Source organism: Centrocercus urophasianus, unplaced genomic scaffold (genome assembly GCF_019232065.1).
Source record: "Centrocercus urophasianus isolate 14NV4802_14NV808 unplaced genomic scaffold, USGS_Curo_1.0 seq_12, whole genome shotgun sequence".
Lineage (NCBI taxonomy): Eukaryota > Metazoa > Chordata > Aves > Galliformes > Phasianidae > Centrocercus > Centrocercus urophasianus.
The window spans coordinates 62,361,154-62,381,379 of record NW_024884364.1 but is presented as its reverse complement, the minus strand read 5'-3'; the positions used below and the strand labels follow the sequence as shown (position 1 = coordinate 62,381,379).

Below are 20,226 nucleotides of genomic sequence, written 5' to 3'. Positions count from 1 at the left end.
CTGAGGGCCTAATCTCACTCTAGACTTTTTCCTTGGATTGCTTTTCTGGTATGTCTGAAGTGATACAGCCTCGCTCTTTTTGTAGGGCTCTGGCAACTCTTAGTAGTGACATAAGTATGAAATTCTTGTGAACCAGGGTTGGATAGTTGCCAAAATTCCTCACAGTTTAGGGAAGAGATGCTATATACCATAGGCTGTAGTAATCCCTAAAGAAAAATGGTGGCTCTTCATCTGTCATTACCCTTTTGAAGTTAAGATTTACATTAGTATAGATCTATATATAGATTTGTATATCTCCCTGCATTGTAGCCGAAGATTAAAAATAGTTTTGTAGTCAAGTCTAATGAGCAGTTGCTAATAAACTCATTAAAGTAGAAAGACCTATGTGTCTGTACAATTTTTTTTTGTCTGTTTACCTGCTTGCCTTTTTTGGCTGCTGTTTATTTATTATTCCTACATGCAGTTTTGGTTTTAGCACTCCTGAAAATCTGCTAGCCTGATTGAATATTTATTTACTGAAATTCTTACAGATGATGTCCACTTCCAGGTGTGTTCAAGATTTGAGTTATTACGGGATAAGGAAGAATTTAGTGGTTTCTAAATGTAATGACTAAATGAATTCCTTTATCAGCACCTTTTCCCAGCCATCAAAAAATGGTTAAATTAAATCTCAGAAAGTCGCTTTTTCCATTGTTTGCTCAGGAACTTAATGGAAGGGAATTATTTTTTGTATGCCCTGAATTTTTTATAAATCATCAAATATAAAAGTACAGCACCACTTTATTTTGCACTAGGATTTTCCCATTTCTCTCTGAAACCCAATGGAAGCTAATGTGTTGATCGTGTTATTCTTTTTACTTGCAACTTTTTTCACCTGTCTTTTACTTTGCTCAAAGGTCGACCAGTTCCAGACATGGTAGGATCACCTGGTGTCCCTGGCCAGAGAGGTGAAAAGGGTGAAAAGGGTTCTCCGGGATTCCCTATACCTGGACCTCCTGGAAGAGATGGTTTCCCAGGCCCGCCCGGGTTGCCCGGCCCACCAGGTCCTCCAGGTGTAACAGGTAAATAAAGCTGCTTTTCGTTGTGAAGTCTCAGTAATGCACACTGCCTGGTCATGATAAAGGAGAAAAGATTATAAAAGCTATAATCAGGATGCATTTATATCTTGGAAGAAGCATGTATGACTTGTTAATGGATTGAGAAAAAAAGAAAAAAGAAAACCAGATACTAATGTTGTTCTTAGCATAAAAGATGCTGATCATGTATCACAGTTTACAAGTCTGCAGTACCAATATATGTAACACAGTCTGAACACATATAAGGACTTCATACTAAAGTCCACAATCCTTTCAACTTCTTAGAAGTTTTCATTGTAAAATGAAATTATCTTACAAGAGAATGAGGATAACACTTACCTTATAGAGGTAAATGAAGTGCTAGTAATGATGGGACAAATATATACAAATAGTACTTATAGTAACGACAGCATGTTATATAGCTATGTGTAATTAGCTGATTAACTTAGTTGATAAAGCATTTTTAGATGGGAAGATAAAGTATTTAACTAAACTAGACATTGCACAAGAAGTCCATTTTTGATAGTACGTATCAGTCAACGTCAAACGTAATTTAAATAAAGAAGCATGTATGTTAGGGTTACTTGTTATGCACAGTTATATTAATAGTTTATTTAGCAAATACCAGATTTAGATGTTTCCAGTTTCTTCCTAGTTTTGTGTTTTATGATTCTATTACTGTATTTGTCATAAATGTACTTTCTGTAAACCCTAGGCCATCTCTGCCTTTAAAGAGTATTGCAAACAAATTGTTTCAACACAAAACATTTATATTTAGCCATTCATATGTTTTTTGGTTCCTCACAATGTTCATTTGGATTTTGTATTGTGTGATTGTAAATTGAAGTGTTTGAAGTTATTTAACTAGAGAGCAATAACATAGAAATGACGAGAGAACTAAGACAGATAATAGAAAATACAAAATATTAAAAGTAATACTCTGTACAATTTTAGGTAAATGCTACAAATTAACTTGTCTTTTCTATGTTGTTTGAATGTAAATCTTAACATAAGAATTACCTTTTTTACATACACAATGAGAAGAAAAGTAGTGTTTTACTTACAATTCTCTAGCAGATTACAAAGTATCTACAGATGACAGGGGTCAGGTGAAACTTTAAATGGCGTGTGCAGATGGCATGTTTATTTTATGCAGCCTTTGATTCCTTTGTGTAACGTCCAATAGATTTTATTAGAAAGTTGAAAGCTACATAGTGCCTTTCCAAAATTGTGATTTTGGTAAATTTTTTAAAGGTTAAATACGAAATAGAAGATGATAACCCCATTACAGTAGATTAAACAGTCTTAAACTATTGAAAAAAAACATTATTCTTCATGGAATTCCTAGACCAGAAGTGTCTGCCAATGAACCAGTACAAAATGCAACTCTTAATGTAGGGAATTAAATAGCAAATTCTCACCTTGTCCCTTATATTAACAAGAACAATTCCCATTTTTTAATTAAACATATTTCTCTCATGGCTTAATTTTGCTTCTTCCCCAGACACTTCTTCAGCTTTCTTCAGATGTGTAATGGGAAAAAATAATTTCTTCCTTGCATCTAGCTGTTGTTTCCCAAACTTCACTCAAACTTTTTGTCTACTGACTTTGGCCAAAATGACGTTAGTTTTTGTTAGGTCAGAACCTATGTCATAACATCAAATAGAATAAGCTCAATTTGTATTCCTATATCATTTGCTAAATCTTCTCATTTTTTACCTATTTCAGTTCCTGGTATACTTAGTTTCACATTTTCAGAAGGATTTTTCAGTGTAAAGAAGTTAAACAAATGTTAACAATCTGCTCTTGACCTAGAAAGTTCACTGTATTTCTAGGTTAGATATAAAATTATTACATAAAAAAAATTCTTCAGAACACCAACATTCTCCATTTCCTTCAAGGTTAAAAGATAATTTTTTTTCATCCAAAGCACTTCTCATAGCCAAGCTTACAATAAAAATAAGTTTTCTGTGAAGTTTGTTTTTGACCTTGTTATGGCAGAACCATCTTTTATTTCTGTAATTCGATGGGTTTCTTAAGTGGTCTGTCTGGAATCAGAAGAAAGAATTCCAGTTAGTTTTTCATATTAGAAGACAGAAACAGAAAAATGAAAGGCTATCCTGATTTATGACTTCTCACAGATACGTTTAACTGAGACATTCATAACTGCAGCCCTATAATAGAAACTTGCATTTGCCAAACAATTGTCTCTATTGCATTTCAATTACAGATGGAATTGATCAATGTCAGCAGGGGCAACCTGGTGCACCGGGTATACCTGGACCTCCAGGGCAACATGGATTTCCAGGAGAGATGGGAGAGAAAGGTAATATTATTTCAAGTGAAAGTACAGTTTCTTCCTATTGCTTTGTATGCTGTGGCTTGGATATGTCAAGGTGTTGATCGACTCGACGTGATTCAGGGAAACGGTACTTAATTTAGGTACAGAAACAGTCCATGAATGTGCAAGGTGCTGGATTGGTCTCTGGTGAGTGAAAGAAAGACATTTTCTACTGAGTTGGTTGACACAGACTTCACTTATGTTTCACTTAGCCTACACATTGCTAGGAAGAAAAAAGGGTTGAGTACAGACTCATTAAGTACAAATTGAGCTGTTCACAGCAATTTAAAGTATGACTTCTGAAGAAGAATTTGAGAAGGGAAGATGAACTGGCAAAGGAAATGGTTTATGAATCATTACCTTGGCTATAATTGAATCTAAAATTGCTACACTTGTAGGACTGCTGTCAACTATGTGTTTTAACAGTATCAACTAAATGGACATGTACAAAAAATGAGCTACGATCATTTACATAATGGTTCCTAATTTCATTCTGCAGAGTTTTTTTTCTAAAGCTGCAAAATTCCAGTGGTTGTAGTTTCTTCTTTTTCCACTTTAATTTTTTCCTATCTTCTATACCTTGTATATTTATCTTCCTTTTGATCCTCTTCAGTTTGGTCCCTTCTAACTCTCCCGTTAAATATTATCTGTAGGATAATATGTAAGCTGATTTTCATTCTATTCCTTCAAAAGTTTTAAAGGCTTTTGAATACCAGTTTACTGATAAATTCTCTTCGAAGAGAATTCGAAAAGTAATTAGAAATAGCATATTTATTTTTATTATTCCAACACGTAGTGTATTAAATTGACATTCGCCACTGGATTCTGCCTGCTGCAGCTGCCTTAAATCTTGTCCTTGTTATTCATTACTTTTTTTTTTTTTTTTTTCAGGTGAAAAAGGTGAAACCTGTGCCTTGTGTGATAAAGTAGGACCTCCTGGACTTCCAGGACCGCAAGGACTACCAGGTCCAGCAGGTAAAAAAACATTGACTACCTGAAAATTAACTGCCAAGACTAAAATCTGAGAGCACGGTATATACTATGATAGATTATTTTTTCTCCTGTTAATCAAATTGCTTGAGAAACTAATGGGAAAACAACAACAAGAAAGGAATATTTTTATTTTTGGCCTGATTCTTAACTCCCACTGAAACTGACAAGAGCTACTGAGGAAGCAGAAGCTGCTCACAGTGGAGCATCTTTGCAAACTGTGATCCAAATTGTGAAAGTGAAAAATATGGGAAACGTTTTATATACTCAGGCATGGCAGTAGCTCACACATAAAGTTCCCAATTCTAGCATCAAATAGTGTGGCTAAAAAGATATGAATTATCAGCTACCATATCAGAGAAATGCCACGTATTGAAGATTTGGAGGCATTGAAGAGGACAGGCTTCAGCACTGACCCCTGGAGAACACCACTCGTGACCAGTCGCCAGCTGGATTGAACTCCATTCACCACCACTCTCTGGGCCCGGCTCTCCAGTCAATTCCTTATCCAGCCAAGAGTGTACCTGTCCAAGCCATGGGCTGCCAGCTTCTGCAGAATACTGTGGAAGACAGTGTCAAAGGCTTTGCTGAAGTCTAAGTAGACTACATCAACAGCCTTTCCCTCATCTGCCATACTGGTCACTAGATCATAGAAGGAGATCAGGTTGGTCAAGCAGGACCTGCCCTTCGTGAACCCATGCTGGCTAGGTCTGATTCCCCCTGATTCCCCTGCATATGCCATGTGATATCCTTCAAGACAATCTGCTCCATAACCTTCCGTGGCACCGAGGTCAGGCTAACAGGCCTGTAGTTCCCCGGGTCCTCCTTACAACCCTTCTTGTAGATGGGAGTCACGCTGGCAAGCCTCCAGTCTGAAGTTTGCCCAGTAGGTCAGATGACCCATCAACTTCTGAGCGTGTGAATGAAGACACATGGAACATATTAGCACATGAACGTGGACAACTTCACTGACTTTAGCAGAGTTCCATTTGTTAATTAGACACTTTGTAAGAGTCAGAAAGGCTTCACATTCAACAAGTCATTTGTAAAAGAATGTAATAAATGGAATTCTATTTTTCTGTCTTTGATAAGGTTTTCCGGGACAGTCAGGTTTCAAGGGAGACAGAGGCTTACCTGGACTTGATGGCCTTCCAGGCGTGCCCGTAAGTAACACCTTAGCAAATGCTATTTCTGTATTTTCTGTTATACGATCAAGAATATTCAGTATTTGTGTAATAGTTCTGTTTAAAAATAGACCAGGACAGTGATATAATAAAATGAAGGAACTGGATATACCTAGCAAAATAAACTAAGAAGCAGCGCTGTCTAGCTCTGAGAAGAAAAAACAGCTATCAGAAATGGGTTAAATTTCTGTGCTTACCCATCAGATAATCTCAGCAGTGTAGCTGGATAAAAAGTAGGATTTCATGTGAACTAGCTGCATGCCTTCACAGACGTTCCCTTGTAGCAGTGTATCTATCCAGTAACTCTTTGCTATTGTGTGCATAATATATTGAGGGAGTGCCATCTAGTGTAGTATAAGCAGTTAGTCAATGTTAGCATGCAGTATACTTCAACAGTTTGTGTGTTCTATGTGCCATGTATTCTATGAAACCTAGTTAATGAGACTACAATTTTGTTGATGCAGCGTCACAAAGCTCTCTGTGAATTAGGCTAGATATCAGAATCAGAACAGTCCTAATCATAGCACATGCCTAAAAAAGCAGCACTCTTAGATGAACAATGTACTAGCAAATAATATTTGATCTTGTCAGAGTTCATTTGAGATTCCCTGCATACACTGTGATATGCTGTGAAGACCAACTTAAGCGTACATGCTCCACTAGCATAAGTTAGATTTTGACACCATTCCTAATGTAAGTGGACTGAGTTTTCCAGAGTCTTTGAAGATTTTTTTTTTCCCCCAAAAGCTGTTTTCTAGTTCCATTTTTGGCAACATATGAGTAGCTTCTCAGTGACTTTCACATGCACTAACTTTAACGCACACTGGAATTAACCAAGCTTCCTCTCTGTGGGGAGGAAGTGGGGAGAGATATGTACCTTAATAAAGATAAATCAAACCTCATGTACAAATTCCTTGCTCAGGGAATCTGTTTCTTGCTCTTAAGTATGAATAAATGCTAGATACCTGTATTTAGATAGCAACAGTTAACTGGATGGATTCTGTTCTCTGTTTCCATCATGATAAACGGGATGGAAGTACTCAGAGACTGAATTTACTATAATGTAAATAGCCCCATGAAAGAAAGGTGAGAAAAATAAAAGAAGCAAAATATGCAAGAGACAAACAATAAAAGGTACCTTAGTGTATTTAAACTTCTTTTATGTCTTGCATTTGTTCTCAGCACATATTTACCATATCTTTACATATTCCTTTTCTTGCCTCTGAAGTTCTGTGAATGTTTTTCATGGGAAATGGACTGGTTATATTTCTGAATGCCTTTAAGCTTGTTTTGGTCTGCAAAATTCAGTCAGATGGTGATCCAGTGTACAGTTTGTCTGAGAAAAACTATTACACAGAGACCAGCATTGCTAGCTCACATTGTTCAAATCCATGGCAGAGCATCAGTGTCTGATTCTGGAACCACTAAACCTAATGGAAAGATTATCTTTGACTTTATTCTAGTTTAGGCGTAAGTGGAAGGTACACATAAGACATAAAGTCTGGGTTTAACACTTGTTCTGTTTCACTTAGAAACAGAATGTTCCAATGAAAAAAGTGCATACAAGTCCTAGACTATATGTAGTGAAAGACTGAAATTCTGGAAATCGTATATGTGTATTTCTATATAGATAATTTTTTTCCCTGGAGTGTTTGCAAAACTTCTTCTGAACATGTGTATAGTATTCTAAACCCCAGCAAACATGGATGTCAATTGTACACAATAAATGAATGCTGGTAATCATGTGAAATGTGTATTTTCATCAGTTAAGTGTCATAAAGGTCTTTCTGTCTTGTTAGTCTTAGCTCTTCTGCAAATAGCACTTGAATTTTATACAAATATTCTCATTTGACCTCTTTGGTTGAGAACCAAATTGTTTTTTTTTATTTGTATCTACTCTTTAATTTCTGAAGGTCTGTTTTCTTTTCTATCACTTGAAGAGTTGATAGGCAACTGATGACATTTACGAAATTTCAGGGGCCTCCAGGCGCTCCAGGACTCATTGGCCGCCCTGGTGCAAAAGGAGAACCAGGAGATTTTACATACGATTCCATCCTGAAAGGTGAGAAAGGAGATCCTGGTTTCCCAGGACAACCAGGTATACCTGGAAGAGAAGGAACACCAGGAAAAGACGGATTGCCAGGTCCTCAAGGTCCAAAAGGAGCATCGGTACGTGTGTTTTTCTATGCTTACACATCCTTACACATGTCCTGCTGCATGATTCTTTATTTTTGCATCCTGTCCTATATATGTTTTATGTTTGTTGGCCTTATGCTTTGTTCCATGTCTTGTCTTCTACTCGAGTATTTCATTCCTCCTTGAAAGATTCTGTTTTCCCTAGAGCTGGCAAAGAATAGGGCCCTTCAACAACAGAGTATTTTAGAGTTTGATTTTGACCTCTCTCTGAATATGTCATACAAGTATGTAATTCAGCTCAGACATACCCAAATTATTTGACTTCCTGTTTTCTGGACTAAGAGCAGGGTTAATTCCCTCACAAAGTTGTGGGTGTAAACAGTATTTTTGACCCTTTCCCTCTTTCTCATATCTTTATAATAAGAACTAGATGGAATGATTTAACTCATATCTGGAGAATATTGAAGGAATGCACTTGTCCAAGTAGTGATCATTAATACAAGATTCAGCTCTGTTGCAGCATACTTATCTTTTGTAGAAACTAATATTTTTAAGTCTTTCCATGCTAGAGAGCTGGCATGGATATGGATCTGCAGCTCAGATTTGTTCCAAGATCCACAATTAAGAAAGCAGCCTAAACGGTCCATTTATCTGCACTGCACACTAGGGGTGATTTCCATGTGCTGGCCTACATGAACCCAGTTATTTTCCATGGTGTTCAGTGATAAAGAATTGACCTTCTTTGGTGTTGTAGATAAGGATGCGGTGCTAGAGCCAAGTTAAAAAATATTAACACAGATAGAATAATGTATTCTACCTTGCCAGTTAGGCAAAACCTTCATTTATACTTTCCAAAAATTAGGGTACAGCTGGCTTGAAAGGAGAACGTGGTCCCCCTGGCCAACCTGGATTCCCTGGAGTACGTGGCGAAAGAGGTTTACCTGGCCCTCCTGGGATAGGCACTGCAGGGCTACCTGGTGACAAAGGAGACAGAGGTTTTGCTGGAACCCCAGGTTTACCTGGTCTTCCAGGTAATGCTATAGTATGTTCTTTTAAAACAATTAATAATGTAAAAAAATGTCCTTTAAGTGAGCATCAGTGAAATTTAAGATGGAAAACAAGCCTAATTTAGACCAATGGAACAGTATTTTATTTCAGCAGCTCACTTATACGTTTTTGAGTTCAGTTTCCTTTTTTTTTTCAGCTAGGCCGAACAGGATGGTGTAAGCTCATCTTAAACCTAATTCATTGTAGTTTTCTATGAACTTCCTGTAATAAACTGGATAAAATGTTGGTTGTAATGGCATAGAGAGACTAACACTGCTAGCTAGATGGATTGAACTTCTCTATTTGGTTTAATCTCTTCCCATATTTAATATACATCTTTACATTTACAGGAGCAAAGGGTGAAGCAGGACGAACTGTACCACTCCCTGGACCTCCTGGGGCAGATGGCCTTCCTGGACCACCTGGTTTCCCTGGACCCCAAGGTACAGCATCCTTTTAATCTTTGTCTGATTATTATAATGGTTTTGTTTTCAAGAAACTAACATTTGTATTAACATTTTTCTTGTTTACACTTCTGAAGGTGACAAAGGGAATCCTGGGCTTCCAGGGAGACCTGGCCTGCCAGGAGAAAAAGGTGCTGTTGGGCAGCCAGGTATAGGGTTTCCTGGACCTCCAGGACCCAAAGGTAAGACAGAGTTATCTATCTGTGATCTACCAGAGCTGGTGTAACTGCAGTGTGGACAGAGGACTACAGTCAACCAGTCATGGCTACACGGAGGGATTTGGGAGGTGTAGCAGAAGAACTTCCCTTATGAAACTCCAGAATAACCACAATAAGGATATTTCAAGGCACATCTGCTTTGTGCAGTGATGTAGTGCAGATACAAGCACTACAGTGTCAAGTAGTGTCAACACTACTGCCAGAACAGAAAGCAATACAGTGCATGTTAGAATGCAACACCTGAGGTTTCTGAGAGATGAGATGGCCTTTTTGAAAAAATGAGGCTTAGTTTGGTAAAAAAGAAAACAAAAACAAACATGTTGACATAATAATGACTTTTTTGGACCAGCACTAGCACCTCTGTTGCATCCCAGGTGGATGTGAGTGACTTGGTCAAAATACAGGCTAGATAAAATTAGATAAAATTTTCTATCTAGATAAAATTAGGCTTCCTTGAATGGCCATTGTCAGGGTATGTGCATAGAAGAGAGTCTAAATGTTTGTATTCTCATTTAGGATTTTCAGGAAATATATTTTATAATGCTGCAGCTCCTCATTCTGCTCTAGATGACTGATCTTTCAACAGACACCTCAACTCCTAGACCCTTTTGTCTTCATTATTATTCCATTTACTGAGATTCCCCACACAACAAACTGGGAGGGTCAGAAAGACTTTTAGAAAAGAAAAGGCAGATCTACCTGTGATGACCATCCAAAACTGCCATGACATTGAACAGAAGAGTTTCATAGCATCCAGAAAAGAATTGCTGCATGCTCTTCAGTGCCAATGAGAATGAAATGATATGTAAAACACTCTTCTTTGAAATACTCTTCCTTCAATATTCTTCCTTCAATGCAACTCTGCCCCATGACTTTCCCGGGGCTTGGCTTAAAGGTGGAATTTTGTACTCCCTCAGATCTTTACGTAGGAAAGGAGCTTCAGTTCAATTTACTGAATGTGTGATGGTATTGAGCAAGGATTACCTTTAAGTGATCTGCAGAACAGTGTCTGTATTCTTTCTGGCATTCAGAAGACACAGCCCATGGGCCAGCTGTGGCATAGAAAAATGTGTGACCCACAAAGATATGTGTAGGACATGTTAGGCTACATATACTGATCAGAAGGTGCTGACTCCAAGATGGCTTCTGTTGTGTATCCTTCAGTCTTAAATCTCACATATTGAGTCATTGTTCTGCTTACAGAGTAGCAAAATTGCTTCTGACAGGTTCCTGATGATACCAGACTAAGTATTCACAGGTAGGTCAGTAGTTGTATAAAGAAAAAAGAATGGAACTCATCCAGCTGGTGATGGGGCTCTCTGGCTGTGCAGCACTTCTTTTTAGGAAAGCAGCGTAGGTCCAAGAGATGCTCTCCCTTCAGTGGCCCTTATACAAGTCCAGGATGGCTCCACCCTGGGTCTTGTCATGCAGGGATTGCAGGTGCAAACAATATGCCTGTGCTCCCTGGGCCAGCCACACTCCTTCACCAAGTGCTCAATCAACAGTTCAAGCTCTGACCTAACAGTTCCCCTACAGTTGTCCTCTCTGAGGAAGGCTTTTGGAATACAGCCTTTCAGATAGGATGTTTCTCAATAATGCTAACCCACAAGGGTTTAAGAGCTCTTAGAATTTATTTCTTTGTGGCGTGAAACTCAGTGTTTAAATCTCTGTTCACAGAATCACAAATTGCCCTCTGTTGAGAACACTGATGTTTGGATGCTGGCATCCCTAGAAATTTGATATATAAGAGACTACTAGGCCTCTTAAGCATGACCCTCCGAGGGCACGAGTAGTTCAGTTAGAGGTGTGAAGAAACAATTGGGAATGCTTACAGGGACAGGTAGTAATAATATGAGCTTTCTTTTGCAGGTTTTCCAGGTCAGCCTGGCTCACCTGGTCTGCCAGGAACTCCTGGAACCCCTGGCCTGGATGGTTTTCCAGGCACACCAGGTTTACAAGGTCAAAAAGTAAGTGTCTGCTGCTGATGCTGTTTTCTGTGACTGTTCATATGAACAGGACTCTGAGCAAATATCCTGCTTTTTATTAAAAAAAAAAAAAAAAAAAAAAAAAAAAGTTGGCCAAACTGTCCTGTATCTTGTGTTTCTTCTCACTGTACAGGCAAAAGAAGAAAGTAGATAAATGCTTGATGTTAACTCAGAATGGCTTGTGTTTATCCCCTGAAGTCATATGTAGTGTTATTTTTCTGAATAGTTTAAATGCATTCATTGAATCAGTTCTTGGTTTTTTATGTACTGATTCCTAATCTGTCGTGTTTTTATGGCTAGGGTGAACCTGGATTGGGTCTCCCTGGTCCTAAAGGATTACCAGGCACCCCAGGCCCAGCTGGCATCCCTGGAGAAAAAGGAAATCCAGGGCTGCCTGGCTTACGAGGTGAACAAGGATTCCCGGGTGTACCTGGACAACAAGGATTCAGAGGTAATATTGTCAGAAAAATAAAATACAGTTCTGTCTTTCTTTTTCTTTTTTATAGTTACTCCTCTGTAGAAGCAGCAAAAAGCCACTTAAATCCTACTGGCTTCCCAAGGTGTTTTCATTTTTTCTTTCTCTCTCCTCCTTTTCACCTACCACAACTACTAGCAAATGGCAAGCACCAAAAAGCAACCCTTTCCCTGAGCCCAGGCAGAAGGTATTAAAGTCTGAAATTTGGCCAAGTTTTCCAATTTGGAAACTTGTTGGCCAAGTCCAGCATTCTGTCCAACATTCTCAGCAAACAAGGTCTCAAGGACTCTGGTCTCTGTCTCCCAACAGGAGATCCAGGCCTCCCTGGATTACAAGGCTTGCCAGGCCCCCAAGGCTCACCAGGAGTGGGCCCACCAGGATTGCCAGGGCCCGCTGGGCAGCCAGGACCCGAAGGACCACCAGGTAAGAGAAAAATGCTCCCATGCTGATGATTGGAAGAGCTTTTGTTTGTTTGTTTGTTTGTTTTGCATAAATCAGTGTTGATATTTGACACTGCTTTGCAATGAACTGCTTTGCAATATAAGATCTGTGATGGGGCCACGAGGAGCATGGCAGAAGACCTCATCCATCTGCTCTATAAAGCAGAGCAAAGTCTGAGAAAATGCCTGTCATTTTGTTCAGTCTCCTCAAGTTGCTGTGGCTAATGCATACTGGATTGAGGCTGTAGGCAGGAAACGAGCAGTATTTCTGTTCTTTTGATGTAAATAGAGAAACTGACTTCAACTCTTCATTCAGAAATTTCTGAGGACATTCTTGGGTATGCTTGTCAACTGTGTTCCCTGTTTTCTTCTAAAGACTAATCCCATGTCATTTGTTTTTCATAGGATTTCCTGGAATAAAAGGAGAAAGGGGCTTCCCTGGTATCCCAGGTCTAGATAGGCCAGGACCAAAAGGCGATAAAGGGAGCCAGGGCCAGCCTGGAGTACCAGGGTCTGTGGGGTTACCTGGCCTGCCAGGTCCACAAGGATCTGTTGGACTGAAAGGATCAGCAGGTAAACATATTTACTTCTGGGAGGTAATCTACCTTGGAAACTGGTGTCTTCAACAACTGTTTTATTAAGTCCTGTTAGCATGCCCCTTCCCTCAATTAGGAATTGATCCATCAAAGAACCTGAGCTTGGGGAAAACGTATGGGCTGCTATCGACTAAGCTTTTCTGTAGATGTGTAGCTTTAACCTCATATTGAAATCTTTTGCTGGATGAAATACAGCTATCTGCAGGAATGAGGCTTTAATCTGCAGTAGTGAAAGATGATTAGTCAGTGATAGAATGTGGTTTTAATAAAGCTTTTGTTGATGACAACACTGTTTTACTATATTTAGAAGTTTTAACAATCTGTCAAGAACCTATTACAAATAGTTTTATTCTGGTTTTTGTAACACTATTTTACTGTTGCTTTCTCTGTCATGCTACTTTAGATTAGATCATCCTTTCTGCAGCATTTTTCCTTGAGTAATCCCTAATATAACTGGGAGTAAATCATTCCACTTCTCGTATTTCTTTACAGTGCTTGCTTTATTTCTGTTATTCACTCTTTCATTTTGGTTTCAGGAGCCAAAGGAGAAATGGGAGTTATGGGAACTCCTGGGTTGCCAGGGACTCCTGGACCAATTGGAGATCGAGGGTTGCCTGGTGAAAAAGGTAAGACAGAGATTTTCTCAAAGTTTTCTAGAATATTTTAAAATCAACTTTTTTCTCTGAAGCTGAAGACAAGTCTGAAAATAACCAAATACAGGGGAACCTCGAGAGTTCACTCATGAGATGGCCGCTGCATGGCATGAAATTTTGCAAAGTTGTATGGGAGGGTGCTTGGCACGGTGGGACCCTGATCAAGCTTCTGATCAAGTCGATGCGAGGCCGGTGCAGCTGCTGTCTTGGGCTGCACCCTTGATGCCAAGCCATGACCTTTGTGGTGGTTGTTTTCAGTGCAACCCACACGGGTCTACACTTCCTGGCTCAAGGTCTTAGCGATGTTACTTAGGAAGTCCCAATTGCTATTGTTATGTGCCCTAGGAATTCCACCCCAACTCTTGAAACATTTCTATGATCAACTGAAGGTTGTGAGTTCGATCCTCAACATGGGGCACCAATTGTTGTCCCTCGTTTTGAAGGTTCAGTCTGCCTAGGACTAGCAAAAGGGCTATTGCAACACTGACACCAATATGAGGATGCAGCAAATGGTGTTTATTGCAACTACACAGCGGTTTATATGCCCTACCTGCTTCATCTACGCCCCTAAAGCATGCATCATATATCCATCACAGAGCAGGGGAGGTCCTGATGCTTCACATCCTGATACCCCGTTTATGCCTACTACAACATATGCTTGGCCTAAGGAATGTTTTATGTCATGTAACATCCCTGTAAGCTAGAAATGGTATAATCTAGAAAGCCATAACCTAGGAACAGTCATGTATTTGGGCACTGAGACAAGATTTCTGGTCTGTTCTTCAACAACATAAGGGTTGGCTAGGTAAGAGCATGCTATGGGTATTTCTCCGAGAAAAATGCTGTGTTTTAAGTTATAATAGCCAGCAGGAAGGACTTAATTCAATCCTTCAATTGGTACCCTATTTTTAAATTCTTAGCCATCTCTAGTGTTTGGCGACCCTGCACATAGTAGGAGGGTAAAAACTAGATGATCATTTTGGTCCTTTTCAATCCAGGCCATTCTATGATTCTGTGATTCTTAAGCTTCTATTGCCATTGTTTTGAGAGAGTCTAAAACTAATGGCTGTGAAGTAGGAAAAAATACCACTTTTTTTCAGTAGAGATATTGTGAAGTCCTTGCATTAAAAAAAATCTGCATCTGAGATAGGTGTTCCAAAGCATGTTAGCCCGTGCTCAAGGTCTGAATAAATAGTTGTTCTTGTCTACTAAATACCTCTGCAAAATTTTATACTCCACTATAATGTTCTGTGCTTTACAGGTAGCCAAGGTTTGAAAGGCGTGGTTGGACCACAGGGTGATCCAGGTGTCAAAGGGGATAAAGGTGAAGCTGGTCTTCCGGGAATACCTGGAAGCATGGACACCATGGATATGGTTAGTCTCAAAGGCCAAAAAGGAGATCCTGGAGAAAAAGGTAACTTCTGTCTCTAATTAGGTACAGTTAGAGCAGTGGTACTTTGAGTTTAGTTGTATCTTAGCTTTAGATAACAGGTTTCAAAACAAGGTTTAAGAATTTCACACAGAAAATGCAAATCTTTTTCTAGCATCCTCGACTCCATAGAAATAAAGACTAAACACAGACAGAGAGAGTTTTGGTTGGATGGAAGAAACCAGAGCATGTTTAAAGAGTAAAGCATGTCTTTCATGTAAATAATAGAAACAGCGTTGCTTTAAAGACCACCTGATAGCAACCTGAGAGATGGAAGGGAGCTACAGAGATACTGTAATCTTCCATTTCCTTCGACCAAATCTTTAAAATTTCATCATTTTTTTCTGAAGTAATTACAATTCTTACCCCTTCTGAATTCTTCCCAACTTAGCTGCATCCCTGTTGCAGTGCACTGTGCTGAAACAACTGAAGTAATTCAACTCAAGTCCTGTTGGAATGAAATTTACCTTATTTGATGCTTATTTGATTTAGTTACTGAACTTGGTTTGTGATTAGCTATAATCCTTAATCATTTTCTGCTTGACTACTACTTATACAATTTTATATGCTTTTGGAATACTCCTTGCAAAAAATGTAGTGTATTGCACTTTTTAAATTTTGTGATGATTATTTCCTATCCTCCAACTCTTCAAAACCTTTTTGCAGCTAATCCTCTCTTCTTTTCATGCCTATCCAGTGTGATGAAATATACAGACTACCCTAATAAATTCTCTGTTGGGCTCAGGACAGAGCCCTTGAGGCTCCTTTCCAGTTTCACAGTGAATAACCATACTTTGCTATATTTAAACTGTGAGTACGGGAGAGTTTCCCAGTCTAGCTATCTGTTCTCTCCATGTCTGTCTACTCATCAAAGTGAGACCTGGGCTCTTGTGTCCTGTCTGAGACTCAAAGAAACATAGGATGTGAACAGACAGCTTGAACAGCCTAGTGTCAGAAACTGCAAGGAAGGGCAGAGGCAAGTGTGGAGTGCATCTGCTTCTACACTGAGATGCAGCTTCTGACAGCATTTTTGTATTTGGTGAGGCTCTTAGCCTGTAACAGTTTCACTTGGGTATCTTTCTCTCATTTGCTCCTGATCTTGGTATAGTTGGTGGTTGTGAAAAACTAATTTTAAACGAATCTACATAGGTTGTTTTTTCATTACTTTCTTTTCTGCTGTAGGTCTGTAGGTTGATTGGTTGACAGTTTTATTTCCTTTCCAGAAATCAATATCAGACACAGTGGTTACAATATGTGTATAAAGAAGTGGTTACAACTATGTGTATAAAGAAGTTTATAACGTTAAAGGTGTTTTACCATTAGGCAGAACTAAGGAAACAGGACATTTCTGCCTGTGAACTGGTTGCTCACAAATACCTGCTTAGACAGCAGAAAAGCCAAATCAAATAATTTTTGTTAATACCTTTTATTGTCTGGTGCATAAAAAATAACTCATTAACTCTCTCAACAGTTTGCAGTCTCTCTCAACACTGGTTTGACTGGAGAGTTGGGTTTTAATCAGGTGTGACTCTATTGTAGAATGTACATGATGCTTGAATACGTCCATTCCTTTGATCAGAAGAAAGAAGCAACAGTGACAAAAATTTACTAGAAGGACCGTTATATGTCATGACATATTTGCTAAAAATCATCTGTTTGTCTTCTTGGTGTCTAGGGGACCTTGGGCTACCAGGAGAAAAAGGGTTACGTGGGGAGTATGGAGAACCAGGAATTCCAGGAAGGGACGGTGAACCTGGTACTCCAGGACAACCAGGTATGCCTAAAGCTAGCAATAGATTGTTAAAGGTTGTTAAATAAAGTACTGTAAACGATACTCACTAATGGAACTCTTAATTTCTCTGCTCTCCTTAGGACCAAAAGGAGATCAGGGTCCCCCAGGGTACCCAGGAGATCCAGGAATTCCAGGACAAAAAGGATCAGTTGGTGAAATGGGTTTGCCAGGTACTGACTGCTAAGAATTTTTTTTTTTCCTTAAGTTAATCTGGAACTTTATGAGAAGCCTATATAGAGTGTTAGTTGATGTGGATCTACTGAACAGAGAAAGTATTTGCAGTGCCTGAACTGTAGGCACTGGAGATGTTGCTTTTTCAGTCCTCTTCTTGGCATACAAATAATTTTCATTCAGTGGCTTCTTAAGTTTCTATGTGTAAGTCCTTTAACTGGGTAGTAAATGGTACTTTGTGTTCTGAAAAGAAGGGGCATATGGAGTATTTAAGCTTTTGTTGCAAGTGGGCAGTTTTTCAAGTGGTATCTGTCTGTCTGTCTCTCTGTCTCTGCTAGCATGTGAACTGCTTTAAGCTTCTAAAAAGTTCAGTGAGTTCCAGTGTACTGAACATTATTTACAAACTGCGGTGCTTTGGGGTTGTTGTGGTGGAAAGGATTTGTAAAGAACAGAGTGAAGAATAAACTTGGTCTCAACAAGGAAACTTTATCTCCATTCAGATGGCCTTCTGCCTATCTAGGAAATCAAAGATAGAAAACAGAAATGGTGGAGGGACACAGGAAAATCTGCTACAGCGAAGGCTCTTTGTCACTCTTGTCCTGTTAGATATGAATCGAAGCAACACAAACTTTTTTTTCAAATCATATTATTATCAATAGCTCTGTTTTCTACTAACCCAAGATCAGAACTTCTCTTATCAGGAGAGTTTATCTTTCCATAAAAAGTCCCCTTAAGGTGATGGATCTCAGAATTGAACTTACTAGCTACTGTAATTAGATATACTTTTTTTCTAGCTCTAATAATTTTAGGCATAGCTGAAAAAGCCTTGTCAATACTGCTAAGGTGCCACTAGCTCTCATACATGCATTTTTCCTTTTCTCTTGCTAGGAACACCTGGAGAAAAGGGTCTGCCTGGAATACCAGGTTCACCAGGCACACCAGGGTTCCCTGGGCAAAAAGGTGAAAAAGGAGACAAAGGAGCAGCAGGTTTTCCTGGAATTGGCTTTCCAGGATCTCCTGGTGAGAAGGTATTCACTTACACCTCTAAGGCTTCAATTATCTTGTTTCTGCTGACTAACTCATTTTAAAAGATGCCTTTGGCCTTTAAGCTATTTTGTTGTATGTTCTATTATGCTCATTTAAATACCTGATGAAAAACTTGAATATATGCAGATTTAGATGAATTCTATTTGATGGGACCACTACCTTGAGAGTTTTCATTTGTTCTATCTCTCCAGAATAAGCTAAATTTACATTGCTAGAAATGTGGAGGAGGGAAAGAACTTTTAAAAACACTGAGGAAATAAATTTTTAAAAGGCTTCTTACAGACAGATCAAATAGGAATGCTGAAATATTTTTTCTATACTTTTACAAAGATATTGGGAAGCTGAAAAAAGCTGTAAAAATGCTCAGATAATACAGAAAACAGCACTGTATTACTACAGTCTGTAAAGTTAATTTCACTTATAATAGTATTCTAATAAGATTCTCATTTGTTTCACCTTGCTTTTTCTAGTTACACAATGACAGTAATCCTGAATTTATAAGTAAAAATTGTAAAAATAAAGCTTACTAATCTGGCAGTAAATTTACTGAAGTCTTAAAAAATACTTTTTTTTCTTTTTTTTTTTTTTTTTTAAGATGATTCAGTGTAATCAGCAAGTTATAAGGCTAATTTGGAAAAGCCTTTGTAAAATCCATCACAAAAATGCATGGAAGAATGCTCGTATTCATGCGCAGCTATTAAGCAATTGCTAAAAAGTCAATGTTTCTGATAGTGGAATTTAATGCTAAGTTTAATCTTATATTACTTTGTTTCTGAATGGAAAAAGAGTGAAATTCTTTTTAATCCAGTATCTAAGAGTGAGTGATGTCTACCACTGCCAGCAGAAAATGTCGTTTATGAATTAATGTGCGGTTTTTATAATGTTGCTACTTCTAGGGAGAACCAGGAAGAACAGGTAGTCCAGGCTTATCTGGAGACAAAGGTGAAAAGGGTAATGCAGGAATTCCAGGAATGCCGGGTTCTCCAGGTCCCAAAGGATCCCCTGGCATGGCAGGATTTCCAGGCAAGTTTTGAATGCTTTGGTAAAACAGAAATTGCAGTGAAACAAATATTTTCAGTCTTAGTTTCAGCGTATGAACCCACGTTTTCTTGCTTTCTTTAGGGAGCCCAGGCCTCCATGGAGCAAAGGGTGAAAAAGGACTTCCTGGCTTAAGTGGCATCCCAGGTTTAAAAGGAGAACCAGGTAGAGGAGAATTATAAAACATAAAATGCTCCTTAAAGTATTATTCACCTCCAAGCAGTAGCTAAAATAAATACTGTGGCCTTCTATGTTCATTCTGGCTCAGATATTTCCTGTTATATTTGTTCATTTCATGGAGGAAAACACACGGTGCTATTTCCCAGGTAAATCTGAGTCAATGTAGCACATGGCTGTTAATACTGTTTGTGGAAAGGATTTTACTACCTTCTGCAAGACTAGTTATTGCTATAATCATTAGTTACATTTGTTTTGAGTGTATTTAAAAACAATAAATGGGCCCAAACCTGAATCACCATGTTGAGCATCATTACAAAGACAAAGAGCATAACTTCCTTGTTGTCAGAAGTGTAACAACGTTTTTGAACTTGGCGCCTACTGTTCTTAGTTTGGTGACCATAGGATACACCACCTCATTGAATGTGGGCCATGTGATTCACAAGTCTTTGCAGGACCTACACAAAACTCTCTGGGATTCACTGAAATTATCTATGTGGAACTCAGAGTAGTTGAGCCCTGACTTGTGCTGGCTTAATTCAGAAATAACTTCAGAGAAAAGTTACACTTCAGTCATCGTACATCATCTCTGATCTTTGTGGGAAGAGAAGAATAAGTTAATCTTTCATTTAGAGAGAAAAGTGTGTAAAAACAAGTCTGATTCATAGGTAAAATGAAAATGGCAATGGTTTTTCAGGTGAACCTGGTGTTCCTGGTCCTGCTGGTGCCATTGGTCAGAAGGGTGAACCAGGCTATGATGGGATTCCAGGCACAGCTGGTGCAAAGGGTGAACAAGGTACTGTGATTGTCATGTTATGCTTATGTGTCAGAAAAATGCACAAACTGGCTAAGCAAGAGTAGCTGAGAGAAGAATGTGCTGGTTTTGAGATACTTTATCCTTAACCTGGAACCTAGAAAAATGGAATTAGTATGAATTAGTACTGCAAACTACTGACTATCATTCCTC

At 38.7% G+C, this 20,226-nt stretch overlaps 1 protein-coding gene across 1 annotated transcript in view; it reads left to right on the top strand.

The window, feature by feature from the left end:
• COL4A1 (collagen type IV alpha 1 chain) overlaps positions 1–20,226 on the top strand; it is a 110,276-nt gene that overhangs the window by 71,484 nt on the left and 18,566 nt on the right. The window contains exons 21-40 of the mRNA XM_042809976.1: positions 897–1,061; positions 3,307–3,402; positions 4,309–4,392; positions 5,500–5,570; positions 7,569–7,760; positions 8,590–8,758; positions 9,125–9,217; positions 9,316–9,420; positions 11,326–11,423; positions 11,742–11,892; positions 12,226–12,339; positions 12,762–12,929; positions 13,489–13,578; positions 14,867–15,019; positions 16,710–16,808; positions 16,907–16,996; positions 17,886–18,025; positions 18,941–19,067; positions 19,167–19,247; positions 19,957–20,055. Coding sequence (XP_042665910.1) covers positions 897–1,061; positions 3,307–3,402; positions 4,309–4,392; positions 5,500–5,570; positions 7,569–7,760; positions 8,590–8,758; positions 9,125–9,217; positions 9,316–9,420; positions 11,326–11,423; positions 11,742–11,892; positions 12,226–12,339; positions 12,762–12,929; positions 13,489–13,578; positions 14,867–15,019; positions 16,710–16,808; positions 16,907–16,996; positions 17,886–18,025; positions 18,941–19,067; positions 19,167–19,247; positions 19,957–20,055 — 2,385 coding nt within the window. The remainder of the gene's footprint in view (positions 1–896; positions 1,062–3,306; positions 3,403–4,308; positions 4,393–5,499; positions 5,571–7,568; positions 7,761–8,589; positions 8,759–9,124; positions 9,218–9,315; positions 9,421–11,325; positions 11,424–11,741; positions 11,893–12,225; positions 12,340–12,761; positions 12,930–13,488; positions 13,579–14,866; positions 15,020–16,709; positions 16,809–16,906; positions 16,997–17,885; positions 18,026–18,940; positions 19,068–19,166; positions 19,248–19,956; positions 20,056–20,226) is intronic.